General features: G+C 46.2%; 1 protein-coding gene across 1 annotated transcript in view; it reads left to right on the top strand.

The window, feature by feature from the left end:
• Window positions 1-25,130, top strand: part of LOC117358071 (serine/arginine-rich splicing factor 12-like) — a 131,934-nt gene that overhangs the window by 18,868 nt on the left and 87,936 nt on the right. Inside the window, exon 2 of the mRNA XM_033939518.1 lies at window positions 16,152-16,256. Within this exon, the coding sequence (XP_033795409.1) occupies window positions 16,152-16,256 (105 nt within the window). The remainder of the gene's footprint in view (window positions 1-16,151; window positions 16,257-25,130) is intronic.

Here is a 25,130-nt window from a genome sequence, read left to right as displayed (position 1 = left end):
TCGAGCCGCGGCTACTTTCGATTTAATGTCCCGGCCTTTGACCGGCTTTAAAAAGTGCACCCGGTGTGAGCGGCTTCTTTCACTAACAGATCCGCATCGCCGGTGCATCCTCTGCCTGGGGGCGACTCATCCAACCGACTCCTGCCCCCAGTGCGCTACTTTCCAGAACCGGGCCCTCCGTCGAAGAAAAGCCCGCATGGCGGACCTCTTCACCCCGGACCAACCCCCCACCTCGGCCTCGAGGTCGGCCCCGGCCCCGGCCTTGACCTCGGCCCCGGATACCTCGGCATCGCCTCGAGACTCAACTCCGAAGTCCTCGGGACAACAGAAAGCCTCGGCCCAGGGTAAGTCCCCTCTTCCCTCTTCAGGTTCCGTAACATCGAAGAAGCCAGCCTCGGGGACAACGTCGACGCATGGCGGAAACCCCATGCTTACAGCCCCGATTAAGCCCTCCAAGCCTTCGGGCCGTGCCTCCACCACACGGGAATACTCTGATACGAGGTCGCCCCCGGTGGAGTGCACCGAGGCAGTGGACATGCCTTCGATGCTGTCCATGCCCGTCTTCCAGGACCTACTCCGAGCGATGATCACGTCGGAGCTGTCCGCTGCAATGGCCCAGTTTCAATCGGCCTCGACCTCGACCCCGAATGTGCCAGACCAGCCTGAGCCTCGCATCGAGCAACCTTGAGGAAAGGTGCGCAATCCTTGCCGCATCCCATCCTCCTCGGACTCCTCGCCGAGTCGCCCGAGACGTTCTCCCTCCGCAAACTGCCGAGGGGCAAAATGTCGGGCTAAAACGATAGAAACCTCGAACCGCCATATCTCCAAGAAGGCCCGAGGTTCACCTACTCTACGAGGCCGTTCTCCCACACCTCGTACGGGACCACTAAGGGTGGCTGAGTTATCACTCTCCAACCCGCGCATCCTCCGAACTCCCCCTCGGACCGGGACCCCCACCCGAGGTCGTAGGTATTCTCCGAGGGAGTCCGGATCGAGGTCACCGATTCGACATCGATCGGTACCCCGAACCCCGGCATCGTCTCCGAGGGGCTCCTCGAGACGCCGAAGATCGACAACCCCGGAACATTCTCGCAGCGCTTCCCCGGCCTCGGAGCAGGAACCTCGATACTCGAGGGAAGCCTCCCCATCCTTCTCCACCCGACGAAGGTCTCGTTCACCGACCCCGCACGGGGCCCCGGGAACATCTCGCCCATCCTTCACTCGCTTTGTCCAGGACATGGGCTACGCCTTGGACTTAGACCTCCAGTCCGACTCCAGATACTCTAAGGAGTACCTGGCAGAGCTGGATATGCCATCACTGCCCAGAGAGTCCCTTCGCTTACCACCTAACCCGGTACTCCAACAGGCCTTCTTCAGGAACCTGGAGACCCCCTACATGGTCACAGCCGTACCCTCCAAAATGGAGGCCAAGTACCGCACAGTACCCTACCCGGGATTCGAGCAACCACAGCTCTCCCACCAATCGTTGCTAGTAGAATTCTCCTTGAAGAAGGCCCACCCATCCCGGACCTCAGCAGCGGTCCCCCCAGGCCGAGAAGGCCGAACCCTGGACAAGTTCGGCAGGAGACTATATCAAAACGCAATGATGGCCTCTAGGGTGCAAAGCTACACTTTCACCTTCACATCCTACCTCAAACACCTCATTGGACTATTGAGAGCCTTTGAGACTGACCTACCGGCCTCCCGGCAAGGAACGTTCGGCCTGCTTTTAGAGTCCCTCTCCAACCTGCGCCTTCATCTATTCCACGCGGCCTACGATGGCTTCGAACTCTCCTCCAGAGAGGCAGCCTTTGCTATCGCCATGCGCCGACTAGCTTGGCTGCGCCTGGTCGACATGGACCCTAACTTACAGGACCGGTTGGCTAACCTCCCCTGCGTGGGAAAAGAACTGTTCGATGACACTATCGAGGCGGCTACAAAACGCCTCTCTGAACACGAACGCTCGTTTGCCTCCCTGGTCCGACAAAAGCCCAAAACGCCCACGTCCAGGCCGTATAGGGCCCCCCCGTGCCGCTACCCACAAAAGTCCACCCCTGTCTTCTCGCGGCCCCCACCCAGGCGTCCGCAAGCCCACCACCGGGCCATGCCCAAGTCCCAACCGCCTGCGACCACCAAGCCATCCCCGTCCTTTTGACGGGACACGCGGAAGGGGGCGGGCCCCCTCCGCCATAGTCCCAGGCCTACTCCCCATCGGGGGTCGGCTCAAAGCCTTTTACCCTCGCTGGAAACAAGTCACGTCGGACGCATGGGTCCTTGGCTTGATCTCATCAGGATACTCTCTCAACTTTCGAGCAATTCCTCCGGACAACCCCCCAAGGAATTGCCCTCCCAACCGGACTCAGCTACCCCTACTCCTCTCCGAAGCTCGAGACCTGCTCCGCCTGAGAGCAGTGGAGGAGGTTCCCCTCGACCAACGGGGGAAGGGCTTCTACTCCCATTACTTCCTGGTACCGAAAAAAACGGGAGACCTACGCCCAATACTAGACTTGAGACGCCTCAACAAATTTTTGGTACGGGAAAAATTCCGGATGCTCTCCCTACCGACACTCTATCCCCTGATCGACGAGGGCGACTGGCTCTGCTCCCTCGATCTCAAGGAGGCGTACACACATGTCCCAGTGCACCCCGCCCACCGCAAGTTCTTGCGTTTTCAGGTGGGGGACTGGCACCTACAATACCGAGTTCTCCCCTTCGGCCTTGCATCATCACCTCGGGTCTTCACCAAGTGCCTCGTGGTGGTCGCAGCAACCTTACGCTCCCAGGGCCTCCAGGTATTCCCCTACCTGGACGACTGGCTAATCAAAGCCCCGTCCAGGGAAGGGGTTATCTCAGCGACCCAACAGACTATTACCTACCTACAAAGTCTGGGGTTCGAAATAAACTTCCCAAAATCCCAACTACGCCCCTCGAAGTCCCTACAGTTCATCGGGGCCATGCTGGACACGGTTCGCCTCCGTTCCTTCCTCCCCCCTCCGCGCCTAGAGGCGTTAGTAAGTCTGAGTCGAAGGATCTCCCTGCTGACCTCGGTATCAGCTCGACAGATGATGACTCTCCTGGGCCACATGGCCTCCACAGTCCATGTCACACCCTTCGCCCGCCTCCATTTGAGAATCCCTCAATGGACCCTGGCGTCTTAATGGCGTCAAGACCGGGACCCGATCGACCGTCCCGTGACAGTGACTCCTTCATTGCAACGATCGCTCCGCTGGTGGGCCGACTCTTCAAATCTTTCCAAAGGTTTGCTCTTCCGCACCCCACCCCACAGCAAGGTACTCACCACGGACTCGTCAGAGTACGCTTGGGGAGCCCATCTGGACGGCCTACGCACCCAAGGGTTGTGGTCAGCACAAGACCGTCGCTGCCACATCAACGTGCTAGAGTTTCGGGCCATCCATCTCGCAGCTGTAGCCTTCCAACATCTACTCCACGACCGAATGGTTCTCATCAGAACCGACAACCAGGTAGCGATGTACTACGTAAACAAACAGGGGGGGACAGGGTCTTGGTCCCTTTGTCGGGAAGCCCTGCGCCTCTGGAAATGGGCAATCTCCAACAACACCTTCCTTCGAGCGGTGTACATACAAGGAGAACAAAACTGTCTGGCGGACAGACTCAGCCGCCTCCTCCAGCCACACGAGTGGTCACTACACTCGCAGACCCTACGAGGGGTGTTCGAACAGTGGGGGACGCCTCAAATAGATCTGTTCGCATCCCCTCACAACCACAAGCTGCCTCTCTTCTGCTCCCGGATATACTCCCGGGTTCGGCTCGAGGCCGACGCCTTCCTCCTCGACTGGGAGGGAAGGTTCCTGTACGCGTTCCCGCCGTTTCCTCTGATACTGCGGACGCTTGTCCACCTGAAAACAGTACAAGCCACCCTGATCCTGATTGCCCCTCGCTGGCCACGCCAGCCGTGGTTTTCCCTTCTACTTCAACTCAGTGTCAGAGATCCACTGCCTCTGCCTCTGTTTTCCTCTCTACTATCACAGGGTCAGGGTTCACTGTTACATCCCAATCTTCAATCTCTTCATCTGAATGCTTGGTTTCTCTCCCCCTGACTGCTCTCCCCGTGTCTCAATCAGTCAAGGAGATATTGGAGGCCTCTAGAAAAACCTCGACGAGAACCTGCTACTCCCAAAAGTGGACCAGATTCTCAACCTGGTGCTCCTCACACAGCCAGGACCCGGTGTCGGTCCCCATCCCTCTGGTCCTTGACTATTTACTTCAATTATCTCATTCCGGCCTAAAGACCAACTCCATTCGAGTACACCTCAGTGCGATTGCGGCCTTTCATCAGCCCCTGGAAGGGAAAGCCCTCTCGCTCCATCCCTTAGTCTCTTGCTTCATGAAGGGTCTGCTGAACGTCCATCCCCCTCTCAAACCTCCCCCGGTGGTTTGGGACCTTAACGTGGTTCTGGCTCAACTAATGAAACCTCCATTTGAGCCCCTAGACAAATGCCATCCAAAATTCCTCACTTGGAAGGTAATTTTCCTACTCGTGCTTACGTCCGCCCGGCGGGTTAGTGAGCTACAAGCTCTGGTAGCGGACCCACCCTTCACGGTATTCCATCACGACAAGGTGGTACTCCGCACCCATCCAAAGTTCTTACCTAAAGTAATGTCTGATTTCCATCTCAATCAGTCCATTGTCTTAACCTGTGTTTTTTCCCAAGCCCCACTCTCACCCCGGAGAAGTGGCGCTCCACACTCTTGACTGCAAGAGAGCGTTGGCCTTTTACCTCCAACGCACTCAGTCACACCGGGAAGTCCCACAACTGTTTTTGTCCTTCGACCCAAACCGGTTAGGTCACCCAGTTTCCAAACGCACCTTGTCCAACTGGTTGGCCGATTGCATCTCCTTTTGCTACGCTCAGGCTGGTCTCGCGCTGCATGGTCGAGTAACGGGACACAAAGTCTGAGCGATGGCAGCCTCCGTAGCGTTTCTCAGGTCCAAACCTATTGAGGAAATCTGCAAGGCTGCCACGTGGTCTTCGGTTCATACCTTCACCTCCCACTACTGTCTGGACTCACTGTCCAGAAGCGATGGCCGGTTCGGCCAATCGGTATTGCGAAATCTATTTGCTTAAATTGCCAATTTCCCTCCATCCCTTTTCAGTTAGCTTGGAGGTCACCCACATGTGAGAATATCATGCCTGCTTGTCCTGGGATAAAGCACAGTTACTTACCGTAACAGGTGTTATCCAGGGACAGCAGGCATATATTCTCACAACCCGCCCAGCTCCCCGAGGTTGGCTTCTTTGCTAGTTAAGTGAACTGGAGACCACGAGGGGATGCACCCCCTAGTGGAGCAGGAAGGCACGCATGCGTGGAGCAGCAGAGCAAACTTAAATCTTCAATCAAGTTTGCTTGAAAATGCTTCCGCATCGGGGCTCCGTAGATGACGTCACCCACATGTGAGAATATATGCCTGCTGTCCCTGGATAACACCTGTTACGGTAAGTAACTGTGCTACCTGGTGGTTCAGCGGGAGTCTTTGTGATAGGAGTGCAACCCTCTCCTGCCTCCTCGTGGCTGCTGCGGCCTCTCTCTGCAGCTCATGGTACTACAGGAAATGCTATGAGCAACTGCGAGAGGTCACAGCAGCTATTTTAGAAGGCAGCTGTGAGGAGGCAGGAATGAGAAGGCTGTGCTCCTGCCACAAAGACCCCTGCTGGTCCACCAGGTACCTCGGTAGGCCTGGGGGGGGGGATCGGATTGTGGGGTTGGGAGGGAGATTAAAGGGTTGTTGCCTGGAGAGCCACAACCACATGCAAGAAGAGCTGTAAGTTGCTGACTCCTGGCCTAGACCCTTTTTCCTGTCCCATGCAATAACTACTCAAATATCTGTTGTTTCTGAACCAAATCTAAACACCAGCTTGGGGTTCACATTAATGCTAAGTGCTATTGTATAAAAGATAAGCCCATCTCTGCACAGATTTTACTTTGGTTTTATGTAAGGTTTTCTGCTATTAAAACTTCTCATCAAGCTACCTCCTGTGACTTGGGACATCAACACAGTACTCACCCAGCTGAAAAAAAGCTCCCTTTTGAACTATTGTGCTCTGATGAATTAGAAAACCTGACTTTGGAAAGTCCTATTGATGATGGTTAGTTTGCTGTGCAGGCTCGCTGAGCTCCAGGCCTTGGCAACTGATTCCACCCTATGCAGAATATTTTAACAGTGGGGTGCTGCTTTTCATCTTGTAACAGTGTGAGCAATGGGTGGGTTCAGAGCCTCAACAGACACACAGAGGAGTTCAAGAAAACAAATTTTATATTTATATATAAAAAAAATTAATAGCATGTTTTCAGAGGACAGGGAAGTATTATATTCTCATGAGTGTGTAACATCACCCTCAGAACCCAGTAGGGACACTACCAAGTGCACTGTCAGTTTAAATTTTTGGCGGTACCCATACCACATGTGTGCCAGTGCTTTCCTGCCCAGTGTCAGCTCATTGGTTCATCAGTTCTTTGTTTTCCGTAGAGCTGAGAAGCTGCGCCTTCAATTTTCTCTTAAGCACCAAGAACGTTAACCCTTCTTTAGTAGCACTGGCTGTGAGACTGGCAGTTTGGTTTTTTTGCTTTGCTCTTTAGTACCCTGTGGGTGCTATGGGACACACTCTTCTTTGACATGTTTTGACATAAATACATCCGACAGAGTATTTGTGACCTCCTGAAGCAGGTGCTTGCTGAAACATGACCCATGTTGGGTCTTTTTATCTATTGGTGCTTTACAAAAAAGAGTGCTTTATATTCTACACGTGTGCAGGAAAGATTTTTTTGTCCACCCCTCTTTCTGTGTGAAGGGAAGCCTGGATATTTGACACTTTTGGCTAACACAATTGCCGTACATCTATGCTCATCAATAGAATTATGGACAACCAGTTTTACATATTCATTTATTTTAGATCCTTATTACTTAACCAACTGTCAGAGTTTGAGGAAATCTTCCCTCCAAACAAACAAACTAAAACAGTTTAAGGAATTGTCTAAGAGCTTGTTCACTACAAGAAAGTACAGTATATGGTTAGAGCACATTGTCAAACACAAGGCCCATAGGGTGAATCCGGCCCACCTGGCCTTTTTATGTGGCCCGCGACAATGCTCCCAAACTTCCCCTTCTCACAGGCAAGTGTGTCTTCCCTCCTGTGCTGGTCTGATGTTGCTGTCATGCTGGAAAGTCTGCCGGCCTCTGCAGCAATTCGGTGGTGTTGTCTGTGGTTCCCCTTCTTGTTTTCCGTCTGCCGTGGTCCACCTGGATGGAAACAGGAAGTTGCGCGTCATTGGAGACAGACCGTGGCAGGTGAAAAGCAGGAAGGGGAACCACGTACAACATTGCTGAATTACCGAGGCTGACAGATTTTTCGACTTTGTGGCGACATCGGACTGGCGTGTGAGGGAAACACATGTTGGGCTGTGAGGAGAGAGGACCGACGCTGGAAGGAAAGACATGCTGGGCTGTGAGGAGAGAGAGATGAAGGGAGAGAGAGGTTGGACCTGGGGTGGTGTGGAGAAAGAAGGAAAAAGATACTTGAAGGGAGAACCGTTGGGAAGAGAAAGGGAGAAATAGTAGACCGGGGAGGGAGGCAGGCAGGCATATAGGGGGAGAGATGGGATGGGGCAGTTGGGAAGAGAAAGGGAGAGAAGTTGGATCTGGAGATGGAAGGGAGGGAGAAATGTTAGGCCTGGGGGTGGAAGGGAGAGAGATTCAGCATCTTTTTTCCTTCCATCTCATTGTTAAGCATCAAGGGGGGAGGGAAGAAGAACAACAGAAAAGAGAGGGAGCAAAATGTAGGACCAAGAGGAGAGAGGAGGAGAGATAGAAGGAAATAGGCTGGGAAAGGAGTGAGATGGGAAATGAGAGAGCAACAGAATAAGAGAAGATAAAAAATTGATAGGTAGCTGAAAATTAAAAGAAGGGGAAGGATGAGAAAGAGGGCGAGATTTTTGAGTGGACAGAGGCAGAAAAGAACAAAGGAGAAAAGTTGAAAGGGAAAAATCAATATGTTGGAGATAGGGACTGGAGCAAGAGAGAAGAGGAGAAAAATAAATGGACAACAGACACTGGAAAGAGAATTAGAAGATAGACAAAATCAGAAAGAGAAACTGGGACCAAAAGCAAAATGACCAGACAGCAAAAGGTAGAAAAAATAATTTTATTTTTTATTTTGTGATTACAATATGTCAGATTTGAAATGTGTATCATGTCAGAGCTGGTGTTAGACAGCAAGCGTGAACTAGGACCTAAAAGAGAGGAAAAGTCTTTTTTATTTATTTTGTATGTAACACATAGCCAGTGTGGGGTTGGAGAGGTTGTATCCCTATACTTCTACTGACTGAGCCCCTCCTTTACTAACGTGTATCATGGGTTTTAGCACCGGCAGCAATAGTAATTGATCCGATGCTCATAGAAGTCCTATGAGCGTCGGAGCAGTTACCGCTGCTGCCAGTGCTAAAACTCATGATATGCGTTAGTAAAGGAGGGGGTAAGTTTCTTAATAAAAAATTCAGCCCGCTACTTAGCCTGTGTTTTAGATTTTGGCCCCATATGTGATTTGAGTTCGACACTCCTGGGTTAGAGGATCTTTGTTTTTTCCAGAACATTTGTTGTGGCTTAGAGTGTCTGATCTTGAAACTTTGGTACAAGAATGCCTTTCAAATGTTCCTTGTAAGAGAGATGTCCTGTTTGGTGATAAAATTGAAGAAGATGCAGATAACACAAAAAATACACTGATAATATGACAACTTTATCTACGGTAAACCATATAATCAGTCTTCATCATCTATTCTAGAAGATACGTATTCTGCCTCATCCAGATATTAATCCTATTAAAACACCAAAAGGCGTTATCAGCTTTCTAGTGCAATATGTCTAGTGGCCTTGAACGCTAGGGTCTTGTATCTGAACTAGCAAGTTGCTTACACAAAACTGTCAATCATGTTTTCAACTCCACCTCCTTCCCAGGGAGTTACTTCTGCTCCCTCAGTTTTTCTGCAAGCATGTTGCTTAGAAGTGTTTATGATTTGCTCTGCGGTTGTATTATTTTGGGGTATTTTTTTTGGGGGGGTGGAGGCTCAGTACCCAGAAGTTCCCACTTGGTGGGACCTCTGCTTGGGAGAAGATGCAGACTCACATATCCCTTAGGGACACCTAACTAGTCAACCTGCTTTTATATTTTTTGAGCTCAAGGGCCGACCCCTGCATAGCTGCTCGCAGCTCTGATTTAATCAGGAGCTTCAGTGCAGGCTGTTTGGCTCCTTCCCTGCTCAGGCAAGACTAACAGTTGGCCGGTTGTGTGGTCCTCTTCCCCCCCCCCAAAAAAAAAAAAATCCCATTTGCAGTGCAGTTTTCTAGGGCTTGAGGTTCAGTCTGACCTCTGTCCGACTGGTAGCCAGAAGACCAGGTTCATTCAGCAAATCTGTGAGGCACTTTATTCTCCATAGATTCCAGCTGAAATCCTGTGCTGAAGCAGGCAGGCAATAGCTTCTTCCATGTTTGTCTCCAGGAAATTGTCTAAACCTTTCTTAAAACCAGCTCTTACCACAACCTCTGGCAATGTGTTCCAGAGCTTAACTGTTCTCTGAGTGAAAAATATTTCCTCTTATTGGTTTTGAAAGTACTTTTCTGTAACTTCGAATGTCCCCCTAGTCTCTTTGTAATTTTTGACGGAGTAAAAAATCGATCCACTTGTACCCGTTCTAACACCATTCAGGATTTTATAGACTTCAATCATATCTCCCCTCAGCCATCTCTTTTCCAAACTGAAGAACCCTAACCTTTTTAGTCTTTCTTCATACGAGAGGAGTTCCATCCCCTTTATCAATTTGGTCGCTCTTCTTTGAACCTTTTCTAGTACTACTATATCTTTCTTGAGATAAGGTGACCAGGAATGAACGCAATACTCCAGATGAGGTCGCATCATGGAGCAATAGGGCATTCGGAAAAGTTGAAAGGGGACAGATTCAAAACGAATGCTAGGAAGTTCTTTACCCAACGTGTGGTGGACACCTGGAATGCGCTTCCAGAAGACGTAATAGGGCAGAGTACGGTACTGGGGTTTAACAAAGGATTGGACAATTTCCTGCTGGAAAAGGGGATAGAGGGGTATAGATAGAGGATTACTGCGCAGGTCCTGGACCTGTTGGGCTGCTGCATGAGCGGACTTCTGGGCACGATGGACCTCAGGTCTGACCCAGCAGAGGCATTGCTTATGTTCTTATGTTTATACAGAGACCTTATAATATTCTTAGTCTTGTTTATCATCCGTTTTTTAATAATTCCTAGCATTGTTTGCTTTTGTGAACATTATAGAGGGGCATTTTCGATAGGATGTCTAAATCTGAGTTTGGGGAAAGACGTTCAGAAATCCAGTAGAGAAAATGTCCATTCCTTGTTAGCAGCAGATGAAGCCAGATGAGTGGGTTAAGTCCCCCCTACCAGCAAGCGGAGATAGAGAGCACAGAGTTGAGCTCTGGCATATATGTGATGGCCTGTTCACTGGAACCCCAGTATTCTCTACCTCTGTAGGCAGATGGATAGTCCTTCTCTGCTCCTGGTTCGTTCTCCTGGTCAACCTGGCCTGTAAAAGTGGCCAGGCCCAGCTTCAGCTGCAGCTCAGCTCCTGTTTTAGCTCTGCTATCTCTGTTGAGCTTAGGGATTGGGCCTCCTGTGTGCCTGTTTTTTTGTATAGCTGGTGGTGCCAGGTTGCTACCTATCTCTGGTGCCCCCATGTCCTTTCCTATGGCCTGCACTCCTTGCTCTTTCCTCGCTTGAAAAAAAAAAATTGACCACCTTTCAACCCAGAGGGAGTGCAGGCAGGGTCAAGAAGTCAAGCAAATTGGTGAGGCAAGATTTCCCTCAGCTGAACCCATGCTGACTCTGTCCCATTAAATCATGTTTGTCTACTTACCGATTGTGTACCAATGATTTTTCTTTTCATCCCAGTAAACCTGGGTTTGTTGTGGCCAAAGGTGGACAGTCTAACTGGTTAGTGAACTGTCTCTTTTGCTTATGCCAAGAAGACATAAACATAGATGGTCATTTAATGTCAAAAGCATGTCACTATTGGTAGTTCACTTAAGGTTATCCTTCATAGAGATTTGCAGAGTTGCATTGTGAATTTTAATCCATGTATTCACATTAGAGAATGACACGGCACAAGCCTCAAACAGTTAAGATTTTATTTTGACTTATTTTATTAAAGTATAAAAAGAAACAATATTCAGTACAATTATATAATTATTTTTAGTGAAAAAGAAAAAGCAATGCAATCAGCAAACAGTACAAGCAAATAAACAATGCCACCACCCACCCATCCCATCCCCCACCCAAGAGTACACAACAACCAAGGGGGAATGCAGGGGCCGAACAAACAATCTATCTATTCAAAAGACAACTGTGCACTCGTGGGGGTCAAAGTAGTCCAAAATGCACTCCAAGTACGTTTAAACTGATGACCCCGGGGAGAGTCCAAATCCTGAATTTGGATACGTTCCAGCTTAAGCAAAGTTAGCATTTGCATTCTTCATTGAGTAAGTGAGGGAGGACTCTGAGAAAGCCAGTTGAGTAAAATAACTGAAAGGAACGATAGCCTTTCAGTCCTAAAGTCCAGAGGGAAGAAACATAGGTAAGTAGAGTGCTCCAAAAACCATGTACAGCAGGCCAGAGCCAAAACATGTGACCCAAAGTAGCAGGCCCATATCCACACTTGGGGCAAGCCCCGGTAGGAGAAAGTCCCATGTAGCGAGTTCTGTTAGGTGCAATATATAAGCACAGTGCAAACTTATAGTGTTGTTCCCAGTGCAAAACATTGTCAGATGTTTTATTGGATGCCAGAACATGTTTATTATAATCCACAAGAGATAAATGTATGCCAAGATCCACATTCCAAGCCACTACATATGTAGGATAATGCAATTCCGTTGTTGAATCCTGAAGGTATCTATGGTGGAACCGCAGAAGAACTGAAAGCTGGGCTCCCAAGGTATAACAAGTGGCCAACTCTTCTTGGACATCCTCTGTTAAATCCTCCCAAGGAAGGCTTCGTATATAATGCTAAAGTTGTAAATAAGAAAATATATCCCCAGGTAGCATATATAATAAAATGCTAGAGTGCGCATGCGCTCTCGAAAATTAGTGCGATGTGGCGCCGTGAGGTGTGCTTCTGTGGCAACATTCTAACCTCACAGCGCATGCGGGGGCTGAAGGCACGCGACTGTGCTCTCTCCCTGTCCTCGGCGCGTCACCTCCCGCCCTCACTCACCGCTGCCTCTCACTCGCTGCCTGCCCGCATCCTCTCCGTGTCACCTCACTCGCCGCCGCCGCCGATCCTCTTCAGAGCAGCCTGCGATCGTGGCCGGTTTAAAGAACCTCGCAGGCCGCTCTCCAACCTCAGTAGCACGCTCCCTCTGATGCACAGGATCGCGTCAGAGGGAACGTGCTACCGAGTTGGAGAGCAGCCTGCGAGGTTCGCTAAAGCCGGCCACCACGATCGCAGGCTGCTTTGAAGAGGAGCAGGCCAGAAGACGCCGGGATGGAGGGGAGGGTAAGAAGGGGATCAATACCGGGAGCCAGGGGGAGAGGGAAAGGGAAAGGGGGCTGCTTTGGGGGGAGGGGTGTGCTGGGGGAAGACAGAAGGGGCCATGGATAGGGAGAGGGAAAGGGGGCTGCTTTGGGGGGGAGGTGTGCTGGGGACAGCTTTGCTTTGGGAGGAGACAGAAGGGGCCATGGATAGGGAGAGGGAAAGGGGGCTACTTTGGGGGGGAGGTGTGCTGGGGACAGACAGCTTTGCTCTGGGGGGGAAGACAGAAGGGGCCATGGAGAGACAGGGAGAGGGAAAGGGGGCTGCTTTGGTGGGGAGGGGTGTGCTGGGTGAAGACAGAAGGGGCCATGGAGAGATAGGGAGAGGTGTGCTGGGGACAGACAGCTTTGCTCGGGGGGGGGGGGGGGAAGACAGAAGAGGGCCATGGAGAGACAGTTAGGGAGAGGGAAAGGGGGCTGCTTTGGGGGGGAGGTGTGTCCTGGGGGCAGACAGCTTTGCTCGAGGGGGGGGGGGGAGAGACAGAAGGATACAGACAGCGGCCAAGGAGAGAGAGATAAAGAAACACAGACAGACAGACACATCTATTCTAGCACCCGTTAATGTAACGGGCTTAAAGACTAGTCAAAGAATAATCCTTCTGAAGCACAGCAAAGGATTTTAAACGATCCTTCTCTGTGAGGACATGCACGAGGTAATGTATGCCCTTAGATTTCCATTGATGAAACATGGAACTAGACATCGCTGTGGAGTATCCATGTCACTGACACGACCAGCGCCAGGTAGCAATGGCAGCAGGTAGGATGCCAGATCGCCGAAGTATGACAGGCAATCTGAGACCCATCTTATGCAAATAACAACTGAAATGCGAGGTGCCCATCAAGGATAACTCCACAGCAGTTGCCGAAAAGTCATGAGAAGTTCGGAACCAATCATTAATATATCTCATAGTACAGGTAACCGTTAAATATCTAACATTCAATAGCCCCAAAGCACCTAGGTGTCTGTACAATGTGAATAGGAAGACGGTCCTGCTTACCCTGCCACAAGTAGGTCTGCAGGAGTGGAAAACAGCTTCCTCTCATCCCTCATTTTAAGAAATAAGGGAAGCATTTGAAATATATAGAGCCACTTTGGCGCCAAAATCATATTAAATAAATGAACTCGGCCCAAAATGGACAACGGATAAGCTCTCCACAGCTGTAGTTTAACAGAGGTCTCACATAATAAACGAGACACATTCACACTATATAAGGAAGATAATTGAACAGGAAGCTGAAAACCCAAATATTTCAACGCTACAGTCTCCCACTGCATTGGAAATGGTCCTACCCAGCAATCTTTAACCTTCAGCAATAAAGGCAAAGCCTTAGACTTGAAAAGATTCAAGGAAAAACCTGATAAAGTACCATAAGCAGCAAGGACATCCAACAACACAGGCAAAGTAGAAGAAGGCCAAGTTAAGAGAAGCATGAGATCATCCGTATATGCCAGGACCTTTACCCCTAAAGGAGGATCATCCACCCCAATAATACGAGCATCTGCCAACAGGGTCCGCAACAGGGGTTCCAAAGATATTACAAACAACAAAGGAGATAATGGACAACCCTGCCGCGTCCCCCTAGCGATCTCAAAAGGGGGACGATCAGCTGAGCTGGCAGGACTTCCTGAAGCTGCCAGCTCAGCTGTTTGGGGCTTCCCATGCCAGAATTTGGAGGAGCCACAATGTCACGGTTAATGGCAGTAAGGAATGAGGGGGGTGCTTCCAACTGTGGAGACAGCTTTTCACCGTTCTCACGTGTGGTGAAAAGTTTTTTTTTCTGTGTCTGTGGTGAGTCAGGCTTTGGCATTTCCATAGCCACGTGCAAACCACAGCCCACCGCGGATTACCACGGTGTTTGTTCACCTTGTCATTCTCTAATTCACATATATTAGGAAAGGAATTCTGATAATACAATCAGTCTGTGGAATATTTAGGTTTAAAGTTGAAATCTATTTACTCCAAGGCTTGTTTTCATTATTTCCATTTTGCTTTTTTTTTTTTTTTAACTTAATATTTATTGAAATTTTCAATATATTACAAGAAACTAACATTCTTGCTAAGGAATTACAACCGGAATAAATGTTAACACATCACATTTATAAATAGAAATGAAAATAAAATTCTCGCTTCCTTAGACCACAAAAAATAATAAAGGGGAGTAACTGCAGTTATTTTTAAGAAGTTAAACACAAAGGGAAAAGAACTAATCAATGAAAGGCTATAACATGCTCTGCATTATAATAATGAATTTCCGCTAAGCAACAGCAATTTTCTTTAGCTCCAGAAATGATTTTAGCTGCTCTGGCTGAAAGAAAATATATTTAACCTGAGCAAATTTTACTACACATTTACAAGGGTACGCCAGTAAAAAAGACGCCCCCCAAGTGCCTTGGTCTCCTATCTCAAAGACAAAAATTGTTTCCTTTTTTCCTGGGTAACCTTAGTTACATCCAGGAATACCCATATCTTTTTACCATAGACGGAAATAGAGTTTCATAAAGGAATCCAAGTCCTGTTGGAAAATAAATGAAATCAGAAGTGTCACTCTCAATGAAGAGTCAGAAATAGACTCCTCCAAAATAACTGATATGTTGTTAACATCCAATTGCGGTGTATCTGGATTAATTCCCTCCATTGTTTCCCGAGCTCTAGTGGTTTGTGTCCATTTTGCTTTTGTCAAGAATAAAAGTCTGTTTGCCATAAGAAATATTTATTTGCCCACTGTCAGTCTGTGTTTGTTTGGTTTTTCCATTTTTTATGCTAAAGGTGACCTGTAGCTAGAAAGTTCCATTTTTGAAGATATCTTATGCTGTGTGTGTTCTCGAGGACTGAGGTTGCCCACCCCTGGGCTATTGTAAGGGTTTTTAACCCAGGACTCGGGTTTTCAGGATATACAATTTAATATGCATGACATCAATTTGCATGCACTACAAATCTATCTCATGCACATGCATTATGGATATCTTGAAAACCTACCTGGCTAGGAGTATCCTGTATACTGGGTTGAGAACCCTTTGCTTGCAGAGAGATGGGCAACTTCATTTATTAAGGGCTTCTCTATATACAAATATATCTCATGCATATTCATTGGGGAAATCTTGAAAACCCGACTGTTGTAGTCCTTGAGGACGAGGTTGCCCACCCCTGCTATAGTGGGTGTTTTCTATGTACAGCATGATAGAAGTTCTCACCTTCCAGCTTCCTCTTGGAGTTGTATTCCATATACATCTATATAAAGAACTGATAAGCCTAGCGCAGAAGGGTACATCTACAATTGCTCGAATATTTAACTTATTTTCCCCACATCAACTCCTGTCAGGTGGTGTTCCTTTTGTGAGAAATTCTATCCTGCTGTCCATAGAGAATGCCTGCTACAGGTAAGTAATGTGGTTATTTACACACAGCATCTATAATTTAAAGGTTTTAACTTTTTAAGGTTACAAAACATGTTTATACTCTGAGTTAATAGATTTGCATAAGCAGATTTTTGCTGCTGACAGGATAGCTATATTCTTATTTTTTGCCTTATCTCTAAAACACTTCAGGCCAGAGGAATTGCGTCGTGAGTTTGGTCGATATGGCCCAATAGTTGACGTATACATTCCACTTGACTTCTACACTCGCCGTCCAAGAGGATTTGCATATATACGATATCCTTTGTTTTTCTGTATTTCTGTTCAGGAGCATTTGTTGAAATTGTGTGCTAATATCATTTATTTATTTCTTTGTCTCAGAAAATGTAAAGTCCACAGTAACTGGCAAGCGCCCCAAAGTTTGAATGATCCTGTTAGATAGTCCAAGCGTAACTCAAGCAGGCAAGCCTAAAGACCACTTAAAGTTCAAGCATCAAGGAATAAAGAGGGAGGGTGGAAACAGATAAAAAGGAAGCTGGAAGAGGGGAAGTCTTTTTCAACAAAAGACAAGGCCAACGCCAAGTTGAGGCTTCAGCTTTCCTACATTTACTCAGAGTTCCAAAGTCAGAGCCAAGCCAGGTCTGATTTGATTGATTCTGCTTCTCTTGACCAGTTCATCTTGCAAGCCCCAAAGAGTAAAAGTTCAAGATCAAGTGAAATTGAGGTAACTGACAGTGTCTCCTTTTTGTATCCTATTATTCTTGAGCTTTGTTATATTGTTTTATTTTAGTTTCACTCATGAATTTATTGGATTTCGTGGTATTCTTATTTTATCCCAGGACAAACAGGCAGCATATTCTCGCAAATGGGTGATGTCATCCACGGAGTGCGGTATGGTCAGTGCAAAAGTGTACTGCCACTTTAACTTCTTTAGAAGTCTTGCGACTGCCCATACCATGCATGTGCGATTGCCTTTCTGCCTGATGAAGGCTTATTGGTTCTTAGTCTTCTGCGGAGCTACGAAGTTTTGTTTTTGGAGTGTCTCCAAACATGTAATTTTTCTTCAGATTTTTTGATTTCCTGTACTTTTTCCTCTTTATTTTCTTCAGTTTAGATTTGGTCCTTAGTGGAATGTAGGACATAGTACGGAAAGTAACTGTGTTGGGACCGCTGGGAAACATGATCAAATTTGAGCTGATAACTGGAGTAATGTTGCTAAAGAAATCTACTGTGGCAGCACTTAATTTTCACAAGGACCACTATGATAAAATGAGGAACATAGTTAAAAAGAAGCTACGTTTGTTTCAAAGGTCTGAAGTGTAAACCAGGCATGAATGTTCAAAAATACCATTGTGGAAGTGCAGACAGATGTATTCCACATATTAACAAAGGTGGAAAGAAGAGAGAAAAAGAGCCAGTGTGGATTAAAGGCGAAGTGAAAGAGGCTATTACAGCCAAGAAAACATTCTTTAAAGAATGGAAAAAGGATCCCAATGAAGAAAATAAGAAGAGACATAAGTGCTGGCAAGTTTAATGCAAAGCATTGATAAAGAAAGCTAAACAAGAATATGAAGAACAGCTTGCTCTTTACGGAAGAATATGTAAGAAATCTATCTGAACTGGAAATAGTTTACAAGAGTGATGAAGTGGAGGAATTGAAAGAAATCTCGGTGAACCTGGAAGATGTACTAAGCCAAATTGACAAGTTAGAGTGATAAATCACCTGGACCAAGTTAGAGTGATAAATCACTAGGGTACTGAAAGAACTCAAACATTGCTGATCTGTAACCTGTTGTTAAAATTGTCTGTAGTACCTGAAGATTAGAGGGTGGCCAATGTTATGCCAGTTTTTAAAAAGGACTCCAGGGGAGATTCAGAAAATTACAGACTGGTAAGCCTGACCTCGATGCTGGGCAAAATAGTAGAAACAATTATAAAAAATAAAACTGTGGAACATGTAGACAAACATGATTTAATGAGACAAGAGTTGGCATGGGTTCAGCCGAGGGAGGTCTTGCCTCACCAATTTGCTTGACTTTGAAGGTGAGCTGGTTGATGTAGCGTATCAAAGTTCCTGAAAATTAGAGTCATGGGATAGGAGACAATGTTCAGTTGTGGATTAAGAACTGGTTATTGGACAGAAAATAGAGGGTAGGGTTGAATGGCCATTTTTCTCAATGAAGGATGGTAAACAGTGGTGTTTGGACCAGTGCTATTTAATTTATTTATAAATGATCTAGAAATTAAACTACGAGCGAGGTGATTTAAATTTGCAAATGACACTAAACTGTTCAAAGTTGTTTAAACACATGTGGACTATGAAAAATTGCAGGAAGACCTTAGTAAATTGGAAAACGGGGTGTCCAAATGGCAGATGAAATTTAATGTGGACAAATGCAAAGTAAGAATAATCTAAATCATAGTTATTGGATGCTGGAGACTACCTTGGAGGTCAACACTCAAGAAAAGGACCTGGGTGTCATCATAGACAATATGCTGAAGCCTTCCGCCCAAGAAGGCAAACAGTATGCTAGGAATTATTAGAAAAGAGATGGTTAAGACTAAGAATGTTATAATGCCTCTGTATCGCTCAATGGTGCGACCTCACCTTGAGTATTGCGTTCAGTTCTGGTTGTCTTATATCAAAAAAGATATAGCGGCGCTGGAAAAAGCTCAAAGAAGAGCGACCAAGATGATAATGGAACTCCTTTTGTATGAGGAAAAACTAGAGAGGTTAGGGCTCTTCAGCTTGGAAAAGAAATGGCTGAGGGGGAGATATGATTGAAGTCTACAAAATCCTGAGTGGTGTAGAACGGGTACAAGTGAATCGATTATTTTTTTTTTACTGCATCAAGATGAAGTTACACAGTAATACTTTTAAAACCAATAGGAAGAAATATTTTTTCACTCAGATAATAATTAAACTCTGGAACATGTTGCCAGAGGATGTGGTAAGAGCAGTTAATATATCTGGTTTAAAAAAATGTTTGGACAGTTTCCTGGAAGAAAAGTCTATATTCTGCTGTTAAGACAGACATGGGTCGGTAGCATGGAATGCTGCTACTCTTTGGGTTTTTGCCAAGTACTTCTAACTTCGATTGGCCTCTGCGAATACGGGATACTGGGCTAGATGGACCATTGGTCTGACCCAGTAAGGCTATTCTTATTTTCTTATTATTTTCTTTCACTAGTGTTTTACTTTATTTTCATTGAATTTTTTCATTTTTCGATTTTGGGACCTTCTGCTTTTCTCAGCCTCTTTGTAGGTTGGCTGCATCGATCGAATTTCAGGTTCCATCTCACTTGACCACCACTACAATTGAGTCCTTTGACCTCATGGTGGCTATTTTTCCATCGATGTTCACACCTTCCAGCGGGTCTAAAAAGTGTTCTTGGTGCACAGGGACATCTCTGTCACTGATCTGCATAGTTGGTGCCTTTTAAGTGTCGTGGTCCTGAACATTGGGTTAACGATTGTCTCCACTGTGCCACTCTTAAAAAGCATTGTTTAAAGGCTAGACTTATTCAGCAGAGGAAACTTTTTGAGTCTATTCTATCGACAATGTCTTCTCCTTTGCCATCGAATCTAAACAAAGAACATTCTCCAGAGTCATTGGCATCAAAATCGCCATCGGCATCCTGCTCTGAGTCTGCTCCAAAGGTACCATCGATTTCAGCTAAGAATGTTACGATCACATGCTTCTCCATCAGCTCATACATTGGCGTCTTCTCAGGCCTTGAGTAAGTTGATGCATGCCAAAAGTTGCCACAAGAAGTCGAAGTCTCCTTTACTCCAGTTAGTGGCTTCTCAGAGGTGTGGCTCCTCATCAAGGTCACCAGCGCCTCGACACACTGCAGCACTGATGGCACCATCTGTACCAACAACTTCTGCGGTACCGGTGCAGTCCTTATAGGAGCATCTTAGAGAGCTTCTACAAAGGGAGTTGGCACTTACGTTGGCAATTGCAACCAGCCCCTGTACCTCCCTTGGCTCTATTGGTATTATAATATATAATATAATATAACATTGTTTTTCTATACTGCATAACCTTAAGTTCAATGCGGTTTACAAAAGTTATACATAATAACAAAGAAAGAAAGCATTAGTGATTTCATCGACCAAATATTTTGGAAAAAAAGATAAATCTTAAGTTGTTTTCTAAAATGTTCATAAAAATGAGATGAGAAGAACAATGGCCGGAAAACCTTATCATAGAAGGATGCACCATGCAGAAGTAGCAGTTACATGAATGGTCAGTGGGTTCCTGCTAAATTCTTGTGATGACAAACTTCATGGCTTTCTTTTCCCCTCTGTACCATCCTGAAAGATGTGAAAATGTCATTTTGTAATATTGTGTGTTTCCAGGGGACCCTTTCAATGGACAGCTAGAATTGCCAGACAACACAAATCCTACAGACCATAGGAATTCATTTGTTGAGCCAGGAATTCACACTGGACACCCATCAGGTTCCTTTCCACGAAGACAGCCTAGAAGAATGCCATCTCACCCACCAGACAATTGGGTGCCTCGTTTTTCAACTGTCATGATGTTCTGTTCAGTGAAAACTGATCAGACCTTGCTGCTTCCTGACTGGCGATCAGTTAAGCCCCTTTCTCGCAATTTCTTCAAGATATATTCTCTTCTTACCCTCTTCCATCTATTGTGGGTTACCTATCTTTCCATCTTTGTCATTCAAGAGTGCGCCAAAGCTAGTTTATCATCTTGCTTGGAGAATTTGGTAATGCCTCGTCAATGAAAGTGCACCATTGTGAATGGTAGCTGTTGGTTGACTTCTTCAAATATTCCCTGAAGATCAATGCTGACACCAACATGCTCCTCAGTGTCCTTTTCAAAACAAACTTCATTCTTGCAGTTCAAATTATTAGCATATGTATTTTGTAATCTCCCAATTTTGTTGTGCCAGCAATACTGGCTGCATCGGGGGAAATTGTAATTTTTTCAATCTCTTCAATGATTTTGCTTAATGTCACTGAGGTGAAACATTTCCATGAAAGGACCAGAGAGTAGAAAAAACATGTAGGGCATCATTATCCAGGTATGATCTCACTATGGCTGTGATCTATGAATCAAAACTAAGTCAAGTGTCAAAGCAGCAGCCAAATATCTGAAGAGGATATACTGACAAGAATGGACTTCTCTTGGTGGAAAAAGCCAGGTTCTGAATCTGACTAAATCAGGGATCTGGAACAAATGTTACCTGTTCTCTTCTAACCAGTGGGCTGTTTTGTTGAGGTAATTGTTGAGGGACAACAAGCCAGGGTGCTTTGGGTTTACAAGGTAGAGTTGATCAAAGAAGGGCCATCTGCTACCTAATCCAAATGCATTCTCTCCTCTTCTTCACTTCCCTCAAACTCCACTGTTCTGTTATTCTTGATGCTGTTCAGCACACACAACACCTGCTCCAGGTAAGTGTGCAGGTCATCCAGCCACATCTGACCCTAATATACAAGATCGCCTCACCAATATTCCTTGTCTGGGAGATGAACCTTTTGGAGACAACATTGAACAAACCACTGAGAAAATGACTAAACATGAGCAATGTATTACAATTTTTCTACTTGAAAATCTTCCAAACCCCAGACTACTAGGAGGTGATACAATCCTAGATATCAGTCAACATATTTTAAGAGACGCTATTTTCAGCCCATGTCGTCTTCTAGGCCTCCTCCCCAGAAGTGCCTCAGACATTGAGCCCAGAAACAACAAGCTCAGCCTCTGCAAAAATCTACTCTGTCTTTTTGACTCTCTTATCCAGAGACAAGGCACTGTTCTACCATCTCTCCATCCTCTTCGTCCCATTAGAGGTCATCTGCCTCATTTTCAATATCATTTGTCCCTAATTACCACTGACAGATGGGTTTTGATGGCTATGCTCTTTGTCTATGCAAAATGCCTCCACACAGACCTCCAAGAAAATATTTTTTCAAATCTCAGCAGACTTCCCTGCTTCAACAAGAACTCTTGGGCCTTCTACAGCTGAATGCCATCGAGCAGTACCCCCTTAGCAGGAGGGTCGGGGATTCTACTTCAAATATTTCTCATACCAAAGAAGACTGGAGGACTGTGCCCAATCCTTGACCTCCGAGTCCTCAACAAGTACTTAGTCAAAGAGAAGTTTTGCATAGTGACCCTAGGCACTCTCTATCCCCTCTTAGAGAATAACAACTGGCTTTGCTCTCTGGATCTCAAAGAAGCATACAGGCATAGTCCCATTCTTCCAGCCCACAGGAAGTACCTCCACTTTCGGTACTATAACAGAAGCGTGCCAACAATCCCATGCAGGACTGATGCGTGCCGGCTTAAAACACTTCTTATTAGCGCTGTGAGGGTGTGGGGGAACGCCCCAGTAAACTTACAAGAGTTTGCGCTTCCGTTTTGGATTGGGGAAACCCTCCCCCACTACACTGAAAACTGCTATTTTCCTTAGTTTTTCACAATAAACCTCTGGCTATATACTCATTGGTTTCCAAATTTATGAAGGGACTGATTGATGCACACAAAACCTCCAATCAAAGTTCCTCTGGTTTCTTGGGACCTAAATGTTATACTTTCCACTCTCATGAAGCCACCATTTGAACCATTGGCATCTTCATCCCTCAATATCTCACATGGAAAGTGGTTTTCCTGGTTTGCATCACTTCAGCTCGACGCGTTGGTGAACTTTAAACACTGGTTTCAGATCTGCCTTATACAACCTACCATGACAGAGTGTTCCTCTGTACTCATACCAAATTCCTTCCAAAAAGTCATTTTGGAATTTCACCTCAACCAGTCTATAATTCTGCCTGTCTTCTTTCCGGTTGAAACTGCACTTCATACATTGGATGACATCACCCATTTGCGTAAATGGGCTTTAGCTTATTACCTGGATCCAACAAATATTCATAGAACCTCTCTTCAGCTATTTCTCTCATTTGATCCTAACAGACTGGGAACTCCGGTTACCAAAATAATTATTTCTACATGGTTAGCAGACTGCATTTCCTTCTATACTCAGGTTGGGCTACTGTTGGAAGCTTGTGTTACAGCACACAAGGTTAGAGCAATGGCAGCCTCAGTTGCTTTTTTCTTCATTCCACTTCTATTGAGGACATCTGTAAGGCTACCACCTAGTCTTCCATACATACTTTCACATCACTAGCGACTCATTCCAGATGGGACATTCAGTTCGGCTAAGCAGTTCTGCAAAATTTATTCTCTATAAGTGTCAACTTCCCTCCATCCCTTTTGAAGTAGCTAGTGAGTTCCATCTGTGAGAATATGCTGCCTGCTTGTCCTGGAATTAAGCACACTTACCTGTAACACAGTGTGTCTCAAACTTTTTTTTAGCTCTGGCACACTAAATGGAGCAAATGTTTTTCACAGCACATTATAATTGAAATTATAAAAATGCAAAATCAACAAAAAATTAAATGTTATTTAAATTTATTTTAAGCTATGTATGGATAAATGTAACAGTGAAACTAAAGTAGATAGAATAGAATTGCTAATCATTGCTTGAATGTGCTTGTTTTTGAGTGCAAATTAATTCAACACATGGCTCAGTAGTCGACAAGCAAACACTCATTTCATCATCTACCATCTGCAGATGACCCGTTTAGTAATTTTGAGTTTACACCCAGGGTGTCTACTGCGAGCTGTCAAAGCTTTAGGTTAACAAGGCAATGGGGCCTGACAACCTACACCCCAGGGTGCTCAGGGAGTTGTGTGATGTCTTGGCGGAACCGCTATCCGTGCTCTTAAATCTCTCCCTTAGTACGGGTAACGTCCCATTGGACTGGAAGACGGCTAACGTCATTCCACTCCACAAGAAAGGTTCCAAGATGCAGACAGCAAACTACAGACCGGTGAGTCTCACATCAATAGTGTGCAAACTAATGGAAACTCTAATCAAACGCCAATTGGATACGATCCTGAACGAGGAGAATCTACGGGATCCCCGTCAACATGGATTTACTAAGGGGAGATCCTGCCAATCCAACCTGATCAGCTTCTTTGACTGGGTGACGAGGAAGCTGGATGTTGGGGAGTCCCTGGACATCGTATACCTGAACTTCAGTAAAGCATTCGATAGCGTACCACACTGCAGGTTGCTGAGCAAGATGAGTTCTATAGGATTGGGCGACACATTGATGAAATGGGTTGGGAACTGGCTTGGAGGTAGACTTCAGAGGGTAGTGGTGAACGGCACCCCCTCCGAAATGACGGAGGTAATCAGTGGAGTGCCGCAAAGCTCGGTCCTGGGCCCGATCATATTCAACATCTTTATAAGAGACTTGGCAGAAGGGCTTTGAGTTAAAATAACATTATTCGCCGATGACGCCAAACTAAGCAATGTAGTAGGCAAAAGCACAACAGACATAAATTCAATGTCCTACAACGTGATGCACGACCTACTCCTACTGGAGCGCTGGTCTAGGTCCTGGCAACTCAGCTTCAATGCCAAAAAATGCAAAGTCATGCACCTGGGCAGCCAAAATCCATGCAAGACTTACACCCTTAATGGCAAGATCCTAACAAGAACTGAAGCAGAACGAGACTTAGGGGTGATCGTCAGTGAGAACATGAAGACTGCCAATCAAGTGGAGCAAGCTTCATCCAAGGCAAGGCAAATCATAGGTTGCATATGCAGGAGTTTCGTCAGCCGTAAGCCTGAAGTTATTATGCCATTGTATAGATCCATGGTGAGGCCCCACCTGGAATATTGTGTGCAATTCTGGAGGCCGCATTACCGTAAGGATGTGCTGAGACTGGAGTCAGTCTAGAGAATGGCCACCCGGATGGTCTCGGGACTCAAGGATCTCCCGTACGAGGAACAGCTGGATAAGTTGCAGCTGTACTCACTCGAGGAACGCAGAGAGAGGGGTGACATGATCGAGACATTCAAGTATCTCACGGGCCGCATCGAGGTGGAAGAAGATATATTCTTTTTCAAGGGTACCGCGGCAACAAGGGGGCATCCGTGGAAAATCAGGGGCGGGAAACTGCATGGGGACACCAGGAAATTCTTTTTCACTGAAAGGGTGGTTGATCGCTGGAATAGTCTTCCACTTCAGGTGATTGAGGCCAGCAGCGTGCCTGATTTTAAGACCAAATGGGATAGACACATGGGATCTATTCACAGAGAAAGGTAGGGGAGGGTCATTGG

Source organism: Geotrypetes seraphini, chromosome 3, assembly GCF_902459505.1.
Source record: "Geotrypetes seraphini chromosome 3, aGeoSer1.1, whole genome shotgun sequence".
Taxonomy (NCBI): Eukaryota; Metazoa; Chordata; class Amphibia; order Gymnophiona; family Dermophiidae; genus Geotrypetes; species Geotrypetes seraphini.
This window is presented reverse-complemented; position numbering and strand designations above follow the sequence as displayed.